Source organism: Myotis davidii, unplaced genomic scaffold, assembly GCF_000327345.1.
Source record: "Myotis davidii unplaced genomic scaffold, ASM32734v1 scaffold78, whole genome shotgun sequence".
Taxonomy (NCBI): domain Eukaryota; kingdom Metazoa; phylum Chordata; class Mammalia; order Chiroptera; family Vespertilionidae; genus Myotis; species Myotis davidii.
Window position 1 is genome coordinate 759,107 of NW_006290305.1, and position 19,668 is coordinate 778,774.

The 19,668-nt window shown below is 48.4% G+C and overlaps 1 protein-coding gene across 1 annotated transcript in view; it reads left to right on the forward strand.

Annotated features, from left to right (window-relative positions):
* Positions 1 to 19,668, forward strand: part of MGLL (monoglyceride lipase) — a 102,808-nt gene that overhangs the window by 26,865 nt on the left and 56,275 nt on the right. The window contains exon 3 of the mRNA XM_006763221.2: positions 15,584 to 15,690. Coding sequence (XP_006763284.1) covers positions 15,584 to 15,690 — 107 coding nt within the window. The remainder of the gene's footprint in view (positions 1 to 15,583; positions 15,691 to 19,668) is intronic.

Below are 19,668 nucleotides of genomic sequence, written 5' to 3' on the forward strand. Positions count from 1 at the left end.
CCCCCTTTCCGCGCGCGAGCCCCGCGAGATCCCCGTACCTCTGCGCTTCTCTCCTGCAGCTTCTGCGGGTCTCAGTGTGCCTTTCCTTCCTTCTAGTTGTAGAGTTTACAGTCAGCCAGGCTTCCTGTGGTTCTGGATGAAGTCCGTATTGTTTCTCTGAGGTATTAATCAATTGTTGTGCGCGGCATTAATTTCCCGGTGTTTATCTCTGCCGCCATCTTAGTTTCCAGTGTAATTCTTAGTAGCTACTTAGAGCAGTGCTAACCCTTCTGCCTCATCTGGGCTGAAAGATTTGGGCAGGCGCCTTCACAGTCACGGCCCAATTTTGAACACTGGGCAGATCTTGACCTTCTTCAGAAAAGATGAGAAAATTAGATGAAGGATCACTAGAAATCTAAAAGGCTCAGCAGCCCCAAAGCAGGGCATTCCTCTGAGGAGTCATACAACGTCTTCTGAGATAGCTTTGCCACAAGAAATTTACAAACTTTCCATTAGCTTCCAGCACAGTCCAGGAAGACTTGGCTCCTGTAAAGTAAGAACGGGCACTTATGAAGAGAAATAAACTGACATCCTGAGAGATCCCCTGGATCTAGACCTTTTCCAGTGGGGAGGATGACGTTGTGCATATTGAGCGTTTAGCCCAGCACCTGGCACAGAGGCATTCAAAATATGTTGTTAAAATTTAAAAAATAAGATTATATTTACATTATAACCTACATACACACACATTATCTACTTTCCCAATGTTTTAAAAACTTTGGTTTATTAGGAGTTACGCTTAGTGGGGTTTTGAAACTGTCTGATTTGTGCAATTCTGCCAAACCCGGTTCTCTCTCCTTCTCCATAAACACGTGGGTTGCAGACTGAGACCCAACTGGGGCACTGAGAGCTGCTGACCCAGCCGAGGTCCAGGGCAGCTGTCATCCTGCCACACACCTGGCTCCACTCTGTTCGCATGTTTCTCTGCTTGGAGCCGCCTCAGTTACCATGCTGGAGCTGGGAAGAGCTCCATTTGGCTCAGAGCCAGGGGGAGTGGAGCATTCCTTCAGGCTAGGTAAGCTAGCAATCAAGCTAGCAATCATCATCCCTGCTCCCCGTAAAAATATTTCAAGCCATGACCTCTGGGTGGGATTAGGTCCAGTTCATTTTTGACACAGAACTATCTGCTTTACATGACTCCGATATATAAAAACCCAAATACACAGGCCAGAAGACCAGGAAGTGACCCGCCACGTAACCAAATGGCTGTGCAAGCATCCTTTGTGTGTCCCCACATGGCTTGACTTATACAATCCTGACATGCACAGAAGGGTACAAAGTATGGCAGGTGTGAGAGTGGACGCAGTGAGAATATTGTAAAACACCTCTGCATGGCAGGGGTTATTTTTCCTCTTATACATGTGCCTACCTGAGGCCGTGAGTGACTTTCTCAACTGTCAAAGGTAGAGTTCAGACCCAGGCAGAGCTGATTTTTAAAGCTTGCCCTTTTTCCATTGCTCCAGGTTTTCTCGAACCGCTTTCCACCAAATCTTACAGACACACACTTATGGACTGTGGCCATGTTTCTCTGCTATATTACTGGTTTACGAGATAAAAATAAAGTGAACAGGTTGATTTAACACAAGTATCTTTAAGCCAGATAGATCTCCATAGAGAGACAGACAGATTTGGACCTAGTGAGTGACTTCTAGGGGCTGGCATCATGCATGCGAAAGGAGAGGGGCCCGCACTCCTCCTTCCCATGTGGACAGAACAAAAGCAAAGAGAGCCTGTTGCAGCATAAAGAATTTCCATAAAAGGTGGGGAAGAAACTCCTGGCTTCAAGAGTTCAGCGTTGGGATAATTGACCCACACAGGCATTTGAGTGTCCTGGTCCTGGTCCTGGTCAGGGTCCTGGGTGTGATAATCAAGGAGCTCATTCAATAGCATAACATATGTAAAGTCCCTAGCTCAACAAATAAGAATTTCTCCCCATTTGCTAAGAAATAAACACAAAATTAACAAAATGCTACCGTGTAGAATAATCAGGATGTAACATCTGAACTGTGGCTGGGCTGTGGTTTTCCTGGAGGCTGCAGATACTTCTGAGTATTTTAAAATAAGAGCGCTCACAGACAAAAAGAAACAAGGGAAGGGAGGGAGAATGGCTCTCTGGTGCCTGGGGCAGGTGGGCTGTACAGGATAGCTTTCAGACTCTTCTAGGATTCTGATTTTTCAAATGATCCGGAAGCAAGCTCGTAATTTGGGGATGGGGGGTGGGAATGGGGCATGTGCTTCATCGAAAGGAACAGGAAGATGGGCCTGCCACACCCTAAGCCTGCACTTTGGGGACGCAGCAGTGCTCTCCAGTGAGGAAGGGAATAAATATCTGGCGGTTTGGAGGATCAGGGCCTCACCCTGCTGTGGCCGCATAAACTCTGTGTCACATCAAAGCAGGGAGCCGTGTTCTCATTCATACAGTGGGTCCCGGGAGTAAGTGGGGAGTAGTGGAGTACGTAGAGTCCACTACTAGACCAGGGTCTAGGAAGCAGGCAGGCCGATGGGGGACTGAGTAGGGACACCGAACTAGAAGGACAGGCATTCAGAGGAATGGCAGGAGGCTGTGGGGAGGGGTGGAATGGGAAGTGGTGCTATGGGTTATTTAACATTGCTGTGTGCATTTTATAAATTTGTAAAATGGCATGTAATAGTAAATACTAGCTAACATGATAGTACACTCACTGGCTGAGTGTTCCCGATATTGACATAATCCTCAGGACTCCAGCAGTTGCTGCTATTGGTGCCCCATTTCACAGGTTAGGGAACGGAGACCCTGAGAGGTTGAGTCACCTTTCTGGGACTTGCTGCTAGGAGAGGGTGGACCCCGGATTCCAGTCCAGAGAGTGACTCCAGGGCCCCATAGGGTGCTGCCTCTTAATACGTATCCGTCAGCACTGTTTTTGTTAATCAGGGTGACTGTCAGTGTATCTACTTTAACGATCTTAACTGAATGTCTTATCTTGGCCTAGCCAACGTCTTCTGTTTTATAATGTTCTTTGTGATAATAAAAATATACCACATTGGGGTAGACAGCAGCATTTAAAGGTACTGGATACAAAACTGTTCTGGGTTTTGGTTGTGCACATTCTGAAAGGTGCATTAAATGGAAGAATGCTTTCCCTGTAGCCTTTTAGAAATTATTATAATTTTGTTTTCTCCTTGGAAAATGTCTCTATTGAAGATCTGCCTTTTAACAAGAAAACTAAGAGTGGGTTGGGTTTCAGAGATAATTAGTCTAATTTCCATTGTGTTCCTGAATCTTGAGTTTTCCTTCCAGCCATAGATGTGTCTTTGCCTGTCACATCCTGGCCCAGGAGCCTTCAGCACCTCCGACCCCCTGGAGGATGTAATCAATCATTTTACGCCTGCATCTGGGGCCTCTTCCCCACTCAGCTGAGCTTTGCTCCCTCACATGTCAAGCCTTTTCCCAGCCACCTCATGAGTCCACATGGCATCTCTCAAACTCCCTCACCTTGACCATCAGTTTCAGAGCCTCCTCACCTGTCCTCATTCTCTTCTTTCTGTGGACCTAATGGCCACCTTCACCTCTCCATTGAAGCATCTGTATCAATTGCAGCCTATAGAAACCTCTCTAGCCAGGCAAAGTGACAGGGGATTACATGGGAGGGTCAGGTGCCTTTAAAATAGTTGGAGGAGCTGCAGGAGAGGCCTCCAGGCCTCCAGGAATGCTTCCCTGACTGTTCTAGCCCATGGTTGTCTCTGCCTTCTCTGAGCCATATTCGTTCATTCAACATTCATGGAACAAAGGCCATTCCATCTGCTAGGGACAGGGTACCAGGATGGAAAAATAAAACATGGCCCTTGTTCCCAAAGAACTCATGGTCTACTTACACTAGATTATGATGAGTCCTGATGTGAACAACGTGTTACCAGGTCCCATCTGGAAGCAGCTAACTCAGCGTAGAGGCTGGGAAAGACTTAAGCGTTCATAGAAGGGGTGGCTGGTGCAGGAGGCCAGGGGAGATGCTGGTCGGGATAAGGGGGCTGTGGGACACCACCTGCCACTCACTGTGACATGCCTACATGGTACCTTACTTCCTCTTATTGTGTAAGCACATAGTGGTCAGAGTACAGTCTTGAGAGTCAGCCTAACTGGTTCCAATTCTGCTGGGTTCAAAACCTACTAGCTGTGTGACTGCAGGCAAGCTATTTAGCCTCTCTGGGCCTCACTTCTCTCATCCGTAAAATGGGAGAAATAGCAGCACCCACTCAGTGGGGTGGTTGTGAGGGTTAAATGAGTTCGTGCATAACACACTTAGACCGGTATGTGGCCAAAGTAAATATCAGCTGCTAGCATGGGCCGTTCAGTAACGCCTGACTCTGCAGCAAGCATCCTGCTGGGTTCTTTTCCATAAATTCTCTCAATCGGTGCTCACAAAGAGCCTGGGAGATCAGCGTTATTGATCTGTTTTACAAATGAGAACTCTATTTCTAGTTCCCTCTCTGAAATGTTAGACCCCTTTAGGAGTTTTGTTCTATTTCCGTCCCTGCCACATGCTGCTCGTGCTGTGGGAGCCCTGCCAGAGAGGGCGGGATAGAGTCATCCCAGGACTCTGAACAAGGAGGGGAAACAGTTAAATCTGGATTCCAACAGAGCCTGCCATGCTCTGGCGTTAGTTATGGGAAAGGGGTTCAACTCAGCCTCCTGGTCCCACTCGTGTCCGGTGATTTTTTTTTTTTTACTCTGTTAACATTTTAATTAAGGATAACAAACAATAATTAAACAGACGACACGTCAATTCATTTTCCCAACTGTAAATAGCCTAATGGAAATGATTGTTAAATCTGACTGAAATAGTTCTTGAAAAAACCATGACCTCAAACTACCTATCATCAGGAACATCTCCTTTTTATGTATTTTTTTTAAAAGAAAACCCATCTGGTACCCTCCGTAGCTGTTACAATATTAGTGACTGTATTCCTTATGCTGTCCTTTACATCCCCGTGACGGTTCTGTAATTACCGATTTGTGCTTCTGACTCCCTTCATCTTTTTCACCCAGCCCCCCAGACACCCTTCCATCTGGCTACCGTCAAAATGTTCCCTGTTTCTGTGAGCCTCTTTCTGTTCTTCTTGTTCGATTGTTTTGTTTTTTAGATTACATATAGAGGGAAAGAATATGCCATTTGTCTTTCTCTGTCTGGCATTTCACTCAGCACAGTGCCTTATAGGTCCCTCCATGTTGTTGCAGATGACAAGACTTCATTCTCTTTTATGGCCGAGTCATATTCTATTGTACACAGGCACCGCTTCTTCCTTATCCACTCATCTACTGACGGACACGTGGGCTGCTTCCATATCTTGGCTATTGTGAATAATGCTGCCATGAACACAAGGATGCACATATCTTTTCAAATTAGTGTTTTGGATTTCTTTGGATAAATACCCGGAAGTGGAATTGCTGGGTCTTTCTTTGTCTCTTGTTTTAGCCTTTGTTTTAAAGTCTATTTTGTCTGGTATAAGTATTGATAGCTCAGCTTTTATTTTCATGAAATCTCTTTTTCACCCCTTTACTTTCAGTCTGTATGTGTCTTTCAACCTGAACTGAGTCTCTTGTAGACACAATATATAAGGGTCTTATTTTCTTATCCATTCAGTCACTGTATGTCTTTTGATTGGAGCATTTAATACATTTGCATTTAACAGCCAGCTAGGACATTGCCATTTTATTATACATGTTTTTTAATCATTTTTTCCTCTTTGTCTACTTAAAGAAGACTAACATTTCATGTAACTCCTTTAGCTTTTTCTTGTCTAGGAAGCTCTTTACCTGTCCTTCTATTCTAAATGATACCTTTGCTGATAGTCTAATCTTGGTTGTAGGTACTTACTTTTCATCACTTTGAATTTTTCATGCCAATCCCTTCTGGTCTGTAAAGTTTCGGTTGAGAAGTCAGCTGGCCATGTAGGTAGTTCCCTTATAGATAACTAACAGCGTTTTTTGTTGTTGTTGTTTGTTTGTTTTTTGGGTTTTTTTCCTGCTTTTAAGATTCTCTGTTTGTCTTTGACCTTTAGCATTTAAATTATGATGTGTCTTGGTGTTGGCCACTTTTGGGTTCATCTTGTTTGAGACATTCTGTGCTTGTGTGTCTATTTTCTTTACCAGTTTAGAGAAGTTGTCCATCATTATATTTTAAAATAGGTTTTCAATCCCTTGATCTCTCTCTTTTCCTTCTGACACCTCCATAATGCAGATGTTGTTATGCTTGGTGTTGTTCCAGAGGCCCTGAAATTATCCTTTTATTATTATTATTCTTTTTTCTTTTTGTTGTTCTGATTGGGCATTTTCTTCTACCTTATCTTCCAAATCGCTGACTCGATCCTCTGCTTCATCTAATATGCTGTTGACTTCCTGTAAAAGTCTTTATTTCTGACTTTTTAAAAAAATGTTTTCCATCTTTATTTTTATGCTTTCCATCTCTTTGTTAAAGTTCTTATTGAGTTCATTTACTCTTAACTCATTGAGCAAACTTATAACCAGTTTTTTGAATTCTGCATCTGGTAGATTGCTTGTCTCCATTTTGTTTAGTTCTTTTTCTGGATTTTTTTTTTCCTGTTTTTTCATTTGGGACATGTTGTCTCTCCATTTTGACTGCTTCCCTGTGTTTGTTTCTATATATTAGGTAGATCTGCTCTATCACCCCATCTTAGTAGAGTGGCCTTCTACAGTAGGTGTCCTTAGGGTTCAGCCTCCCCAGTCAGCCAAGCTGGGTGCTTTAGGGGCATCCCCATGCAGGTTATGTGCACCCTCCTGCTGTAGTTGAGCCTTGACTGCTGTTGGCATGTCAGTGGGAGAGATTGACCCCAAGCCAACTGGCTATGAGGACCTGCTGTGACTAGACAGGGGGAGCTGCTGTGTAGGGGCAGACATCATGGAGCAAGAATTGCTTTAGGGGATTGCTAGTGCCTGCCACTTGAGTGTGTAACTGGTAGAGATGGCTGGGTGGTATCTGGCATAGTCCGAAGCTGTCCACTAGGTGCACCGGCTCTTGGGCTTCCCAGGAGGTGAAGACCAAGATCAGCCATCAACTCATCACTGCCTGAGGCTACCTGGTGTGAGCTACAAAGCAGTCTGCAGATGGCTGCTGCTTGCACTGGGCGTAGAGGTGCCTGGGAGACCTAAACTACAAACTAAGGTGGCTGCTGCTAGTGATAGATGTGGGGCCACTTAGTAATACATACAGGGCATGCGGAGGCCAGATCCTGCTTGTCTGGAGGTTGTGAACCTTTGAGAGACTTTAGAAGAGCGCAAAGCATGAACCAAGACAGGTCATTTGTATGGAAAAGCCACTGGAAGCAGTGTGGGGCTTGGATAGGCCTGCAAGTTGGGTAGGGCCCGGTTTCAGGGAACAACCATGTGGAGTTGATGGAGACTCAAATATAGTGCCTGCCTGCACCTCTGTCTGGGAGAAAGCCACCCCTCCAGACCTTCTGTATGTCCCTGGTCTTTCAAGCTGCTGCCCAAGCATTGGTGTCAAAGGGAGTAAGTCTATTCACTGTCCCTTTAAGAGGAACTTCCTGGGACTCTAGCAGCCCTCCATCTCACTCAGCCACAGTCCCTGCTGGTTTTCACAGCCTGAAGTTATGGGGACTTCTCTTCCCAGCACTAGAACACTGGTGTGGGGCTTTGACCCTTTGCTCCTCAATGGGGACCTCCACAACTGAAATAATTCTCCTGATTTTAACCACCTCATGTTGGTATGGGACCAGCCCCTTTCACATCTGCATCCCTCCCACCAGTCTCAATGTGGCTGCTTTTGTATATCCTTAGATATAGGGCTTCTGTTCAGCTAGATTTCAGGTGGTTCTCAATGATAGTTGCTCTGTAGTTTAGTTGTAATTTTGATCCGATTATGGGAGGAGGCGAGTAGCACATTTGCCTACTCTGACATCTTGACTGGAAGCCCTGATGATTTTAAAGTCATAAAATCTGGCAGTAGGAGTTCAGTAGATGTGGATAATGAGGTGGGCCATGCACTGCCTGAGTGGAGTGCCTTGGAAATAACCAAGAGATAACAGCATATACAGTCCCCAGAGGAGGCATGCAGACTCCCTCCCCCCACGTTCATTTGAGGACATCATCAAAGTTAGGGGACTGCCTGGGTCAGATGCTCCCACCTTGCCACCTGAGCTGCTGCCTAGGGGTAGGAACACCCACAATGTCCCTCTGATCATTTGTTTCCTCCAACAAACCCTGTTTTCCAAACTTTTCCTAGTAAAATGAGCAGAACATTTCTTCAGTTGGGCATCCAGTTCTCCCTTTAATGAAGCCTGGCATTGCTCAGAAAAAGGCAGGCAGGAAGGAAGCTAACATTCTCTACTCAGTGCCCGGCCATGCTAAGTGCTCATTTAATTCTCCTGACGGCCTTGTGAGGGAGGCATTGTGATCCCCACTCTATAGATGTGCAGATAGAGTGGGGACCCTGATCCCACCAGGTCCAAAGTCCTGTGGGAAACAGGTGGGGGCCCCTTTCATGGTGGTGAGTTCTTTTTCTCCCAGCACTGGTCTCTGTCTTTCAAGGCACTGGTGGGGCTGCTGGCTGGTTTCCTGCCCCCCCTTCCAGGGGACCCTGTAACCTGTGGGTCTATGAATGGGCCTCACCATTAAAGGGGTCAGCAAGGCAGAGCAGATGACTGGGAGGGCAGAGGCCTCAACCTTGACCTACAGAGTTGTTTAGCTTATTTTTACATACATTTCTTCATTTCATCCCAAAACTCCAGTGAGTTGGTACCAGGTACACAAATGGAGGCCCATGGAACCCAGAAACCAGTTCATAGGAGGGCCTAGAGCCTAAACCCGGGCCTCCAGACTGCACGTGGACCACCTGTGTCACCAGAGAAAGGGCTTCAGAGTGGACAGTGCTTTCTCTATGTCAGGCAAGACTCCGAGTGTTCCATACACATCTTCTCATTTACTCCTATTGCCCTCTGCAGTAGGTGTTCAGATTATCTCCATCTTGCAGGTGAGCAAACTGAGACCCAGAAAGGTTTGTCACTTCCACAATAAATAAGTAGTGTAACAAAGGGGGAGTTAACTTCTTGGTTGAAGGGAAATTCCACTTTGTCACACCTGAGCATGAATAAGCAGGCCCCGGCTTATAAACTCGGAGGAATTCTGCAGCGTTTTCATTTAAAGGGTTGCATATGCTTAATGGGAGCTGCCCTGCCTCCCAGGGCTGGATGCCAGGCAGGCCATCTGCTCCTGGGGCCAGGCCTCCCCCTCTGATAGTCACTGCCTTCTCCCAGAGCAACTGGCTCCTAATAGGCTGCAGCCATTAAACATGGCCCTGGAATAAGATCTCCACTAGCCTTTTCTGCAACCTAATTTCTACCACCGTGGGTACTGCTGTGTCCGCATAAATGCCCGGCTCATTTTCTGCTGCTGTTGTTGATCGAGGCTGCAGAACGCGAGGGAGGAACAGTAGGATGCCCTGGCTGTGCAGGTTTCCCGCTCCTCTGTCCACAGCAGCCAGAGGGCCTTCAAAAACTCAGACCAAGTCACACCCTTGCTCCGCACGAGCCTCTGTGCGGAGAACACCCCCTCCCAGCTTCCTGCTGCCTCCAGGGCCCCGCAGGCTCTGGCTGCCTCACCTCTCAGAGGTTGTATAAGGCACCTCTGCCTCCCAGCAGCCTTCCTGACACCACACCCTTTGTTCTGTGCCTGGGATAGGTGTACCTGTGTTGCCTTGGGCAGGACCCTAAACCCAGACTGCTCTCATTCCCACCCATAACTGTCTCTCAGCCTTCAGTTCTCAGCTGTAACACTTCAAGGTCTTCCCAGTCCATTCCATCCAGTCCCAGTAAAGCCCCCTGTGGTATCCTCTCTTTGTGTTCATGGCACTTCTCACAGTACACACTTCTTCATGTATTCTTTTCTGAGTACCTGTCTTTCCTATGAGACTATCAGCTGTGAGAGGGTAGGGACAATGCTGTTTATCCATCTCTGTGTCCCCAGAACCTAGCATGGGATAAGCTTTGAGTCGGTATTTCTGGACAGTCTCAATCCAAGGGCCATTGTCACCGCCATGTTGTTACTGCAGGCTCAGAGCGGCCAGGTGACTTGCTCAGGGCCACGTGGGGTGGTGCTGGGAATCAAACCATCCACCTGGCCTGTGCTCTCTTTGCACGGCCTCCCGGCATCTGTGGTATTATTTACTCGACATCTAAGTTCCTTAGTGCTGTGTGTTTTCAGAGCGTAAATATAACCATGATGTCTGTGAAACCCTAAGTGGTGGCCAGCATCCAGCGTGAATGTGGAAGTTCCACAGAAAGCCTTGATGGGGGTTTCCCTTTCCCCAAAGAGACAAGACATAAAGACACAGAGCTTAGGGTGTGGCTGGCTGCAATGGCAACTAGGGGATGAGCTGGGAGGGGCTGGGACTAGGGTGGGCCTGGGGAACTGCTGGTCAGGATTAGACACAGGATGGGCATAAGCAGATGGTGGCTCCACCTACAGCAGGTGTGTGGGGAAAGAGGCAGGGAGGTCTGAGAAGGGGAGGGGGTGTCCAGGTCGGTAGGTGGCAAAGCAATGGGAAATCCTGGTGCCACCCTGCTTCCCAAGGCCCCTGCCCCAAGGCATAAGCTCTAACCTGGGAGACTACAGTGGGCAGAGGGGGCCATACAGACACTCAGCAAATCCTTACTAAGCTCCTACTATGCGCCAGCATTTTTCCCAACTGAGAATATAGTTGTGAATGAGAGCGATGAGATCTCTGCCCTCACAGAACACAATCTAGGAGGCAAACAAAACAGCACTGGATAAGTACCTTTAGACCAGCGGTCGCCAACTGGTGGTCCGCGGAGGTCCGAAAGGTTGGCGACCGCTGCTTTAGACAATGCTATGTACTGAAAAGACTGCTTCAACTGAAGTGGTCAGAAGAGGCCTGAGATGCAATGATGGTCAAAGCCAGCATGCAAAGATGGGTTGGGAGCGGTGATCCCCAGCAGAAGCCCCTACAGGTGGGAAAGAGCTCGCCAGCCTGGGCTGGAGCAGCCTTGGACAGGCTTTCAGGAGCCGATGGTGTGCATTACTCAAATCCAGACTCAGTGACGTCATAGTAGTAGCTTGAAATCGGCCATGGTGAGAACATTTACACCATGGAAATGGGCAAACACTACAAATGGGGATCACTTCCTTCCCACATCTGAAATACTTAACATATCCCGATTGGCATATCTGAGCATCAGCAAGGAGCCCAACGCAGGGGAGGAGGATCTTGTCATAAAGCAGCAGGCTTTGCCCTGGGGCAGCAGACAGAATGTCTCTGAAGGGTTTCCAGCAGAGAGGTAAATGATTTGCTTTTCACTTGGCCAAACAGATTCTACAAAACAAAGCCTCGTGTAGATAGGAGGAGGGGAGATTGATTTATCAGAATTGGGGGCCAGGAAAGAGATGAATCCAGTAACTCAGGAGAACTGCCCCCGTTTCCACCTCTTAAAGCAGCAGCATAAGACCAGAATGAGGCTAGTGGTCAGAGTGTGTGTCTGGAGATGCCTGACCTGGGTGTGGAGGGGAGAGGGGCCTGAGCCTGCAGTTGCTGCCAGGCCTGTGCAGAGAAGGGAGCTGAAGCCTCTGCTCCTGCAGTGGGGTGGCCATGTCACTCTCTTTCCAAAGCGATGGCAGCAGCAAGCTCAGAGGCCTCTGCCTCTCTACAGGTGGAACCCGTGGTTTACCCAGCAGGTCCCTGAGGGAGATCAGTCGTTTCAAAGTGGCTCTCAGTCTCCATACCAACATGGCTTCCTTCTCGCCACTGGCAAGTTCCACGTGGCATCTGAGCCGCATCATCACCCAGGTTGCATATGGAGACGAAAGCAGGTGCCTCTCGCCTTGGCCAGTTGGGGTCAGTGCATAGAGCGTCAGCCTGAAGACTGAAGGGTCACAGGCTCCATCCCTGGCCCCAGTCAGGGGGCACGCAGGAGGCAACCAACGGATGTGTCTCTCTGTCTCCCTCCCTCCCTTCCACTTCTCTAAAAATCAATGGGGAAATATCCTCAGGTGAGGATTAACAAAAAAACAAACAAAAACAAAACAAAACAAAAAAGAAAAGCAGGTGCTTCTCCATGTTGACTGCACATGCTGGGGACCCGACCGGCATGGCTCCGTGGTTGAGCATCGACCTATGAACCAGGAGGTCATGGCCCGATTCCCGGGTTGTGGGCTGGGGGACTTTCCCACCCCAGGCCCATTAAGCCCAGGGGCTCTCCTGACGGTGGGACTCAGCCTCAGCATGTTACAAAGCTCTCTGGGTGATTTCAAGGTGTGGCCCAAGTTGAGAACCACTGGATCAGAAGAATTTCTGTAGAGTCAAAAGCCAAGTATTTTTCCACATCTTGTCTAAGGGGTGGACTCTATGGACAGGCAATTCCTGGCACCATGACAATGCCTGGTGCGATTCCGTTGCACATTAAGTGAAACTCCGAAGGTCTCTACCACGTTGGACCCTGATGGCATTGAGAGGCTAACTTTTGCCTGACTGGCTTAATCACTTGTCCATTTGCATTAACTGTGGGCTCAGCTGTTGCAATTCCCAAAGGATGTTAACGTGCTGAGCCTCCCTTCAGGAGGTGCAGCCCCTTTTGCAGGTCGGAGGTGATAACTAGGTTCCAGCCTGTGCTCTCGGTGCTCTAAGTCGCTGAGAGGATCCCATCCGCTGATCTCAGAAGTGTCAAGGGGGCAGGTATAACCAGGCGGCCGGGCATCCCATGGAGCAATGAAGGGGGCGTGAAATGTTTCTCTTGTATTTTGGGGAAAAGAGCAGGGAGGACAGATGTCAAAGGAAAATGAGGTTAACTCTGGTCCGTTGTGCTCTGCGCAAAGAATAAAGCATGTAGCGTGGTGAAACAAAGCCATGCTGTCCTGCCTCTCATGCCCTGGCAGAGGGAAGTTGTCGAAAGGACACAGGCTGCCTGGCCAGTGTGGTTGAATGTCGAGGTCATGGTTCGATTCCCAGTCAGGGCACATGCCTGGGCTGTAGACTTGATCCCCAGTGTGGGTCTGCAGGAGGCAGCCGATCAATGATTCTCTCATCTTTGATGTTTCTATCTCTCCCCTTCTCCATTCCTCTCTGAAGGGAATAAAAATATATTTTTTAAAGAAAGAATACAGGCTTTTGAAAAAAAGGTGTTTATTCACTCAACACATATTCCCTGGTCCTTGCTCGGTGCCACTCGACTGGAGGACTGTTCTGGGATTTGCCATTTGGGCCTCTTGAGCTGACCTCAAACTAGAGGAGAGAGCCAGTAAATGGCCACTTGTGCTGTGCAGCGAGGGTCCAGTGCGGGTCAGAACAGTCCGAGGGAGGGAGACCACCCAGGGGGGATGGAGGAGAGGCCTTTCTGAGGTGACGCCTGTCTGAGACCCGAGCATGAGAAGCAGCCCTGGGAGAGCTGGCAGAGGGCACTCCAGGGAGAAGGGTTGGCAAAGCCAAGCCCTGAGCTGGAAAGAACCGGGTGCTGCTGAAGACAGGCTGGAAGCCCCTTCTGAGGGCAGGGAGGTGAGCTGGGGAGGTGGCCAGAGGAGTGGTGAGGCCGGCAAAGGACAGGGTGACTTGTATTGAGCCCACTAGCGGCCTGTTGGAAAGCTGAAAGCTGGTGCTGACATGCTCCGATCTACCTTCACCAACTTGCCGTGTGACTTGGGCAATTAACTTCTCTGATTTCCACTCTCAACTGTGAAGAAGATAAAACATGAGGTGGTTTTAAGGATTAGAACTCTTGTCTATGGAGTTAACAGAGGAACTGACACATAGTAAATGCTCAATAAAATGGCAGCTACTGTTCTCCTCCTCCTCCTCCCTCCATCTCATGTGCACAAATTGGATGGGTGTGTATCACAGCAGCCACTCCTTGCTCCAGGGGACTCGAACCCATCATGGGTTATATGTGAAGAATATGAGTCTTGACAGTTGTATATTTAAGAATCTAAATCCCGCCCCAAACGGTTTGGCTCAGCGGATAGAGCGTCGGCCTGTGGACTGAAGGGTCCCGGGTTCAATTCCGGTCAAGGGCATGCACCTTTGTTGCGGGCACATCCCCAGTAGGTAGTGTGCAGGAGGCAGCTGATCAGTGTTTCTCTCTCAATGATGTTTCTAACTCTTTATCCCTCTCCCTTCCTCTCTGTAAAAAACCAATAAAATATTTTAAAAAAAGAATCTAAATCCCCTCTCATTAAACTCCACCTCTGCTGGGCTGGCACCAGCCAGTGTAAACACTGGGGTGAGCCATGTGCAGTGGGCGCTGCTGCTTGTGTCCCAGAGTGCTCATGCCTCTTTGAAGGCTTTCCTGGGTGACTGAGGCCCCAGCCAAGCTCTGCTTCTAGCTCCGAAGGCTTCTACTGCACAGATCTTAGGTGCAAAATGTAGCTGTTCATTTTAAAACCTCACAACCTTTGTCATTCATCCATCCATTCAGCATTTGCAGAGTGCCCACCGTGAGCTCAAAACTATGCTAGAAACTAAAGGAAAGGAAGGGAAAATGTCCTCAAGAAGGTTGTAACCGGTGGTGGAGGTAGGCAGAAGGCAGCTGTCACCACTCCTGTGACAGAGGGATTACAGAGGCCCAGAGCAGAGACTTAAGACAGTCTTTCGGAGGCTGTAAAATCTCTCTCAGAGGGGAACCTTAAGGCTCAGTCTTGAAGGAAGGGGAGGAGTTTGCCAGATGGAGAAAGAGGGAGGAGAATAGAAGGTACCCGCATAGTACAAATGCTCACAGCCTGGGGAAGAATGAATGTGGAAGCAAAATCATTCCACACAAAAAGGAAAACGTGGTGTGTCAGGATTCTTCTCATTGCCAGTGACAGACAACCCAGTGACCTCAACAACATCAAAAGGCAGGATGGGGGAGAATGCTGGCTTCACGTCCGGCTGGATTCAGGGCTCAAATACCATAGGACTTGGTGGCCCTCCTTTACATGGTTCTCTTCTGTTGGGTCAACTCATAGTTCAGTTTGGACCAGACGGTGGGGCCATTCTAGCCCACAGTCCAAGGCTGCAGTGTAGTGGGAAAATGAAAGTGCCTTCTCCTGACCATCTCAGCCAAAGCTCTGGGATCAGCTCTGATTGGACCCAGTCAGCTTGGCTTGAGCCACATGCCTGTGCCTGAGCCAGTCACTGTGGCCTGATCACAGAGCACCCTGCTTGGCTTAGGGCTGGTCTACCTGGGCAGCGTGGCTAGGGAGGAAACCAGCACCAATGGAGGGCCTGCCACGTGCCAGGCTCTGTCACATATTGACGTAATTTAGCACCTGCAACCCTCACCACCCCTCTGCAGAGGCAGAGGCTGGTATTACTCTTTTATGGTGAAGAAGGGAAGCTTTAAGGATGGGTACTTTGCCTGAGACCTCACAGGATCTGGACTGCATTCTGTGGGACTCTCAGCATTTTAAGAGCAATCCCCTCTCACTTATTGATGCATTTAGTCTGCCATCTGGTCTTTGACTTGTGATGTCATGAAAACTCTGGACTACTTGAGCTGCAGCCTCACAATCTACCGCCTTCCTGACCCAGCTCCCCTCTCTTCCCTGCAGGGGCCTCGTCTTTGTGTCCCATGGAGCCGGGGAGCACTGTGGCCGCTATGATGAACTCGCTCAGATGCTGGTGGGGCTGCAACTGCTGGTGTTCGCCCATGACCATGGTGAGTACCCCCAGGGCCACAGGGCACAGGGCCTGCAATTCTGGCCAGTGCCTGACAGTTTGGGGGTGTAGAAAGGTCTAGTCCATCTTATCTCCGTCCTTCTTCCTCCCCAACTATTCTCTTCTGATTCTCACAGTGAAACTTGGAAAATACATCCTCCATGGGATGTTTCTAAGTTAAAAAAAAGAATGAGTGGTATCTAAACAAAAAGCATGTCTGACCAGCAGTTCCTGTTGAGTTTGAAATTGAATGTACGCTACTTAGGAAACTCCGCTGAAAAACCAAAGTGGAAATATGTTTATATAAGAACTTGCCCCAGGCCAAGCAATCCTCTTATTTTATAGAGCGCTTTCTGTACAAAATGAGCCCTGGTTGTCTCCCAGGGGACTTCAAATGGATGTGGTGCATCAGTTTCAGTACAGTTTAAACTCTGTTTTAACCACAAGAGCTTTACAAAGCATTTCAAACCAGGAGAATAGTAGGTCTTGATAGACCATATTGGTCACAAGAAAACCCCAAACACACACACACATATACTTAATATGCACACATACACACATGTCTCCAGGCTGAGTCTTTGCAGCTTTGTCATAACAGAATCCACGATAACCGTCAAAATGTATTGTTCATTGACTAAGTCAGTATGTAGTCCCTTAATTATGTCTGACATTCTCCATGGCTGGGCAGGCTCCCAATATGGATCTTTCTTTGCCTCACAGCCTTTAAAATGAACATTGTCATCCTGCACTCCTGTGTGTTGTCAGCAGCATGCTGCTGGACCCTTCACCCCAGACAGCAAAAGGGCTCAGACGCACGCATACCTGGGCCCAAGTCCCCACTGGACTGCGATTCCAAGCTGGGCTATCTTGGGGACCTTGTGTAACCATTGCAAGCCTTCAATTTCTCATCCACCAAAATGGGCAAGATAGGGCTATTCCACAGAAAGGGCTGTGGTGTGATAATGCATGTAGAGGGCCCAGTAGAGTGGGGTGCCTTCTTCCCCTTTACTCTGTTCTCTCTGAGATCCCCTCTAGCCACAATGCAGACCAGCTGGTGTTCTGTGTATCCAAATGGGAGACGCCAAGGCTCTTAGCAGGGCCAGCTAAGCTGAGGCTGAGAGTCAGGGGTGCGGCCCAGAGCCAGGTCATCTGTTAGGCCTGCAGTGGCTGCTGTGAATTAGAATGAGGCGATAGATACGGCTGCTAACAATGGTTTTGCTGCTGGTTTCTGTAACACAATTTGTAGAAAAGCAGGTTTCTATAAATCTGATGCTAACTGGATTTTAAGTTCAATCTTGTTTAATTAATTTTCAGTTTGATTTTATTATTTAGACAGGAATCTCGAGACACTGTTATTATGTCAGTCTGGCTGTGTTTCTCAGCGTGCCTGGCCGATTGACACAGATTGGTACTCAGTATCTCATTTAACTGTGCTTTCCACTCTCACCTTAGAATTTTACAGGTTGACCTCATGGGCACAAACAGCTTGCCAGAAATGAGAATTGCGATTCCTGACATTTATTGAGTGCCATCTGCACACCAGGCTCTGTTCTACGCATTTTCGCACATTATCTCTGATCTCCCATAACAATGAATATTACAGCCTCATTTTAGAGGTGAGGATTCTGAGGCTGTTTAGCCAGGGGAGCCCGTTGTCATTGCACCGGAGGCACACACACCAGTCCTGGCAGTTTGATTTTATGCAACGGAAACCTGATGGTAGTCACTTAGCAAATAAGTTTCATGCTACTTGAAGTTTGAGGGAGACGTGAGGCTGCCTCGATGCCATCAGTGCCCAAGGTTCCATCTGCAATTTTGCTCGGCTGTTCTCAGCTTGTGGCTTTCATGCCCAGGGATGCCATCTCCTCCTTGTGTTCTAAGTGGGAAGGAGACACAGAAGCAACACAGAGGAAGGGGCTGGCCTCATATGAGGAAAGCAAATCTTTCTTGCAGCTCCCTGGCATATTCCAGCTACGTTTCATTTGCCAGCACTGCTCAGCATGGCTACCCCTAAGCTGCAAAGGAGGCAGAGAAATCTAATTTGTTCACTGTGTTATTTGCAGATCCAAACAAAACAAGGATTCTGTAAGAAAGAAGTAGAAAATGCACGTTGCTGGTAGCCATCTTGTCCTCTGCCACACACACTCCAAGTTTATTATGTAAGAGAGCATTTCTCAACCATTTCTACTTTAAATATTTTCTAGGTGTGACAGCTAACTCACAGAATCATGTTTCTATCTTCTCCATCCCCATGTTCTTTCACAGTGTTTTGATGTGAAGGCTATTATTAGCATCCTCAGTAAGGAGTGGTTCGAGTTCCTAATTAGCCCTGGGTTAGGTATTATGCAAAGAGAAATGCAAGGACTCAGTAACTGGTATCCTCATGGCCCAGTGACCAGTCTTCACCAGAAAAATCAAGCAGCCTCTATTAAGCGCTGAGCTCTGTTAGAGTATTTATTACCCAAGTGGTAACTATTCCTTTATGGTGGAGGCAGTAAGCTCCTGGCAGACAAAGACTGTCCTATTTTGTCAGTGTTCGCTTCTCTTTCTACCCCCACAATCTTCTCATCTACTGTGTGGGGCCCAGGACTGAGCAGAGAGTCGAGGCATCACCATTGATTGTTGAATGAATGAAGGAGTTCATGATCCAAAATAGATCAGACCAGAAACGTCTCAAATATCAGCAGTAAAGTAAGTGTCCACATTCGCAGGGCATGATTGGGTCTCATCCTTGTGGAGAGGATCCCGCAGAGTGGTCACCGGAACTCCGAGTCTGGTGGCCAAGGCTGGGGCAGGGGTAGCAGTCAGGTGGAGCTAGACAGCGATGTGGATGGAGGCTGGAGCAGAGGTGGGGTGCAGCACCTCAGAGCTACAGGGCTTTCCCAATGCCTGGCAGGCTGGCAACGTGGCTGGGTCTTGTTGGGTGCGTAGGAGCTTGCTAGAAGAAGAAAGGGTGGGTGTGGACAGGGGCACCGGTCATTGAGCGCTGTGGTTCTCACATTGGCTGCCCATTGAAAAACACTGATGCCTGGGTCCCCTCTCTCCACAGAGGTGGATTTCTTGGGTTTTTGGTGTGGCCGGAACATCGAGGCTTTTGAAATCACCCAAGGCTGAGAACCACAATTGTAGGCCGAAGAGGTCCTAGACTAAAAAGCTGGATATACCAGGTCACATGCTTGTGCCCTCTTCAGGTAGAAATCCCCGCAGGAGGGTTAGGCAGACCCTGAGGTTTAGGAGCAGAAACCGAGGGGGAGCCCCTGCTGGCGAAGCTCGGGGGCCCTTTAATCAGTCCCTTTGGACACTTGGAGCTTGTGGAGGAATTTGTGCAGGAGAGATGGGGTGGCTGCTGGAAGCAGCGAGGGCCACCAGGGGTCTTTTGGGACCCTCGGGAGACGGGACCCAGGGCAGGGCCCCGCGAGGAAGAGGCACGAAACAGAAGTGGGGATGCTGCGGCGACATCTGAACAGGTGGAAACCACAGAGCTGGGATTTTCTGTGCTGTTCTAAATATAACACTGGGTGGTGGCTCTCTCAGCACCCAGTCCCTCAGTCACCACCTGCTCTTGGTGACTCACTGGAAACCCCTCGGCCTTCCTGGCAAGCAGATTCGGCAGTGCGACCCCGAGAGGGCCGAAGGGGGCCATGTGGGTGAAGGGGCGCTGGGCGGCAGGCCCCGGTGACAGGCTGCTGGCCAGGTCGCCCTCCCGGGAGCAGCCTCTAACTGTGCAGTGGCCCACTTAAAGTGACTTTTGCTGGGACTGGGGATGGTCTGTCTATATTTACAAAGCATAAAAGAGTAATTGTCAACTGATTAACAGTGAATTAATTATTCGCAAATATTTGAGGGAAAGTGTTAAAGGAAGTTTATTTTGGTTTTTGGTCGTTTTTGGTGGCTTAGGCGCATTTTATTGGTTTTCTTTCAGAGATTTTTTTAAAACTATGCTGGGGTATGTGAGAAAAGGAATTTCTTTTCTTTTTTC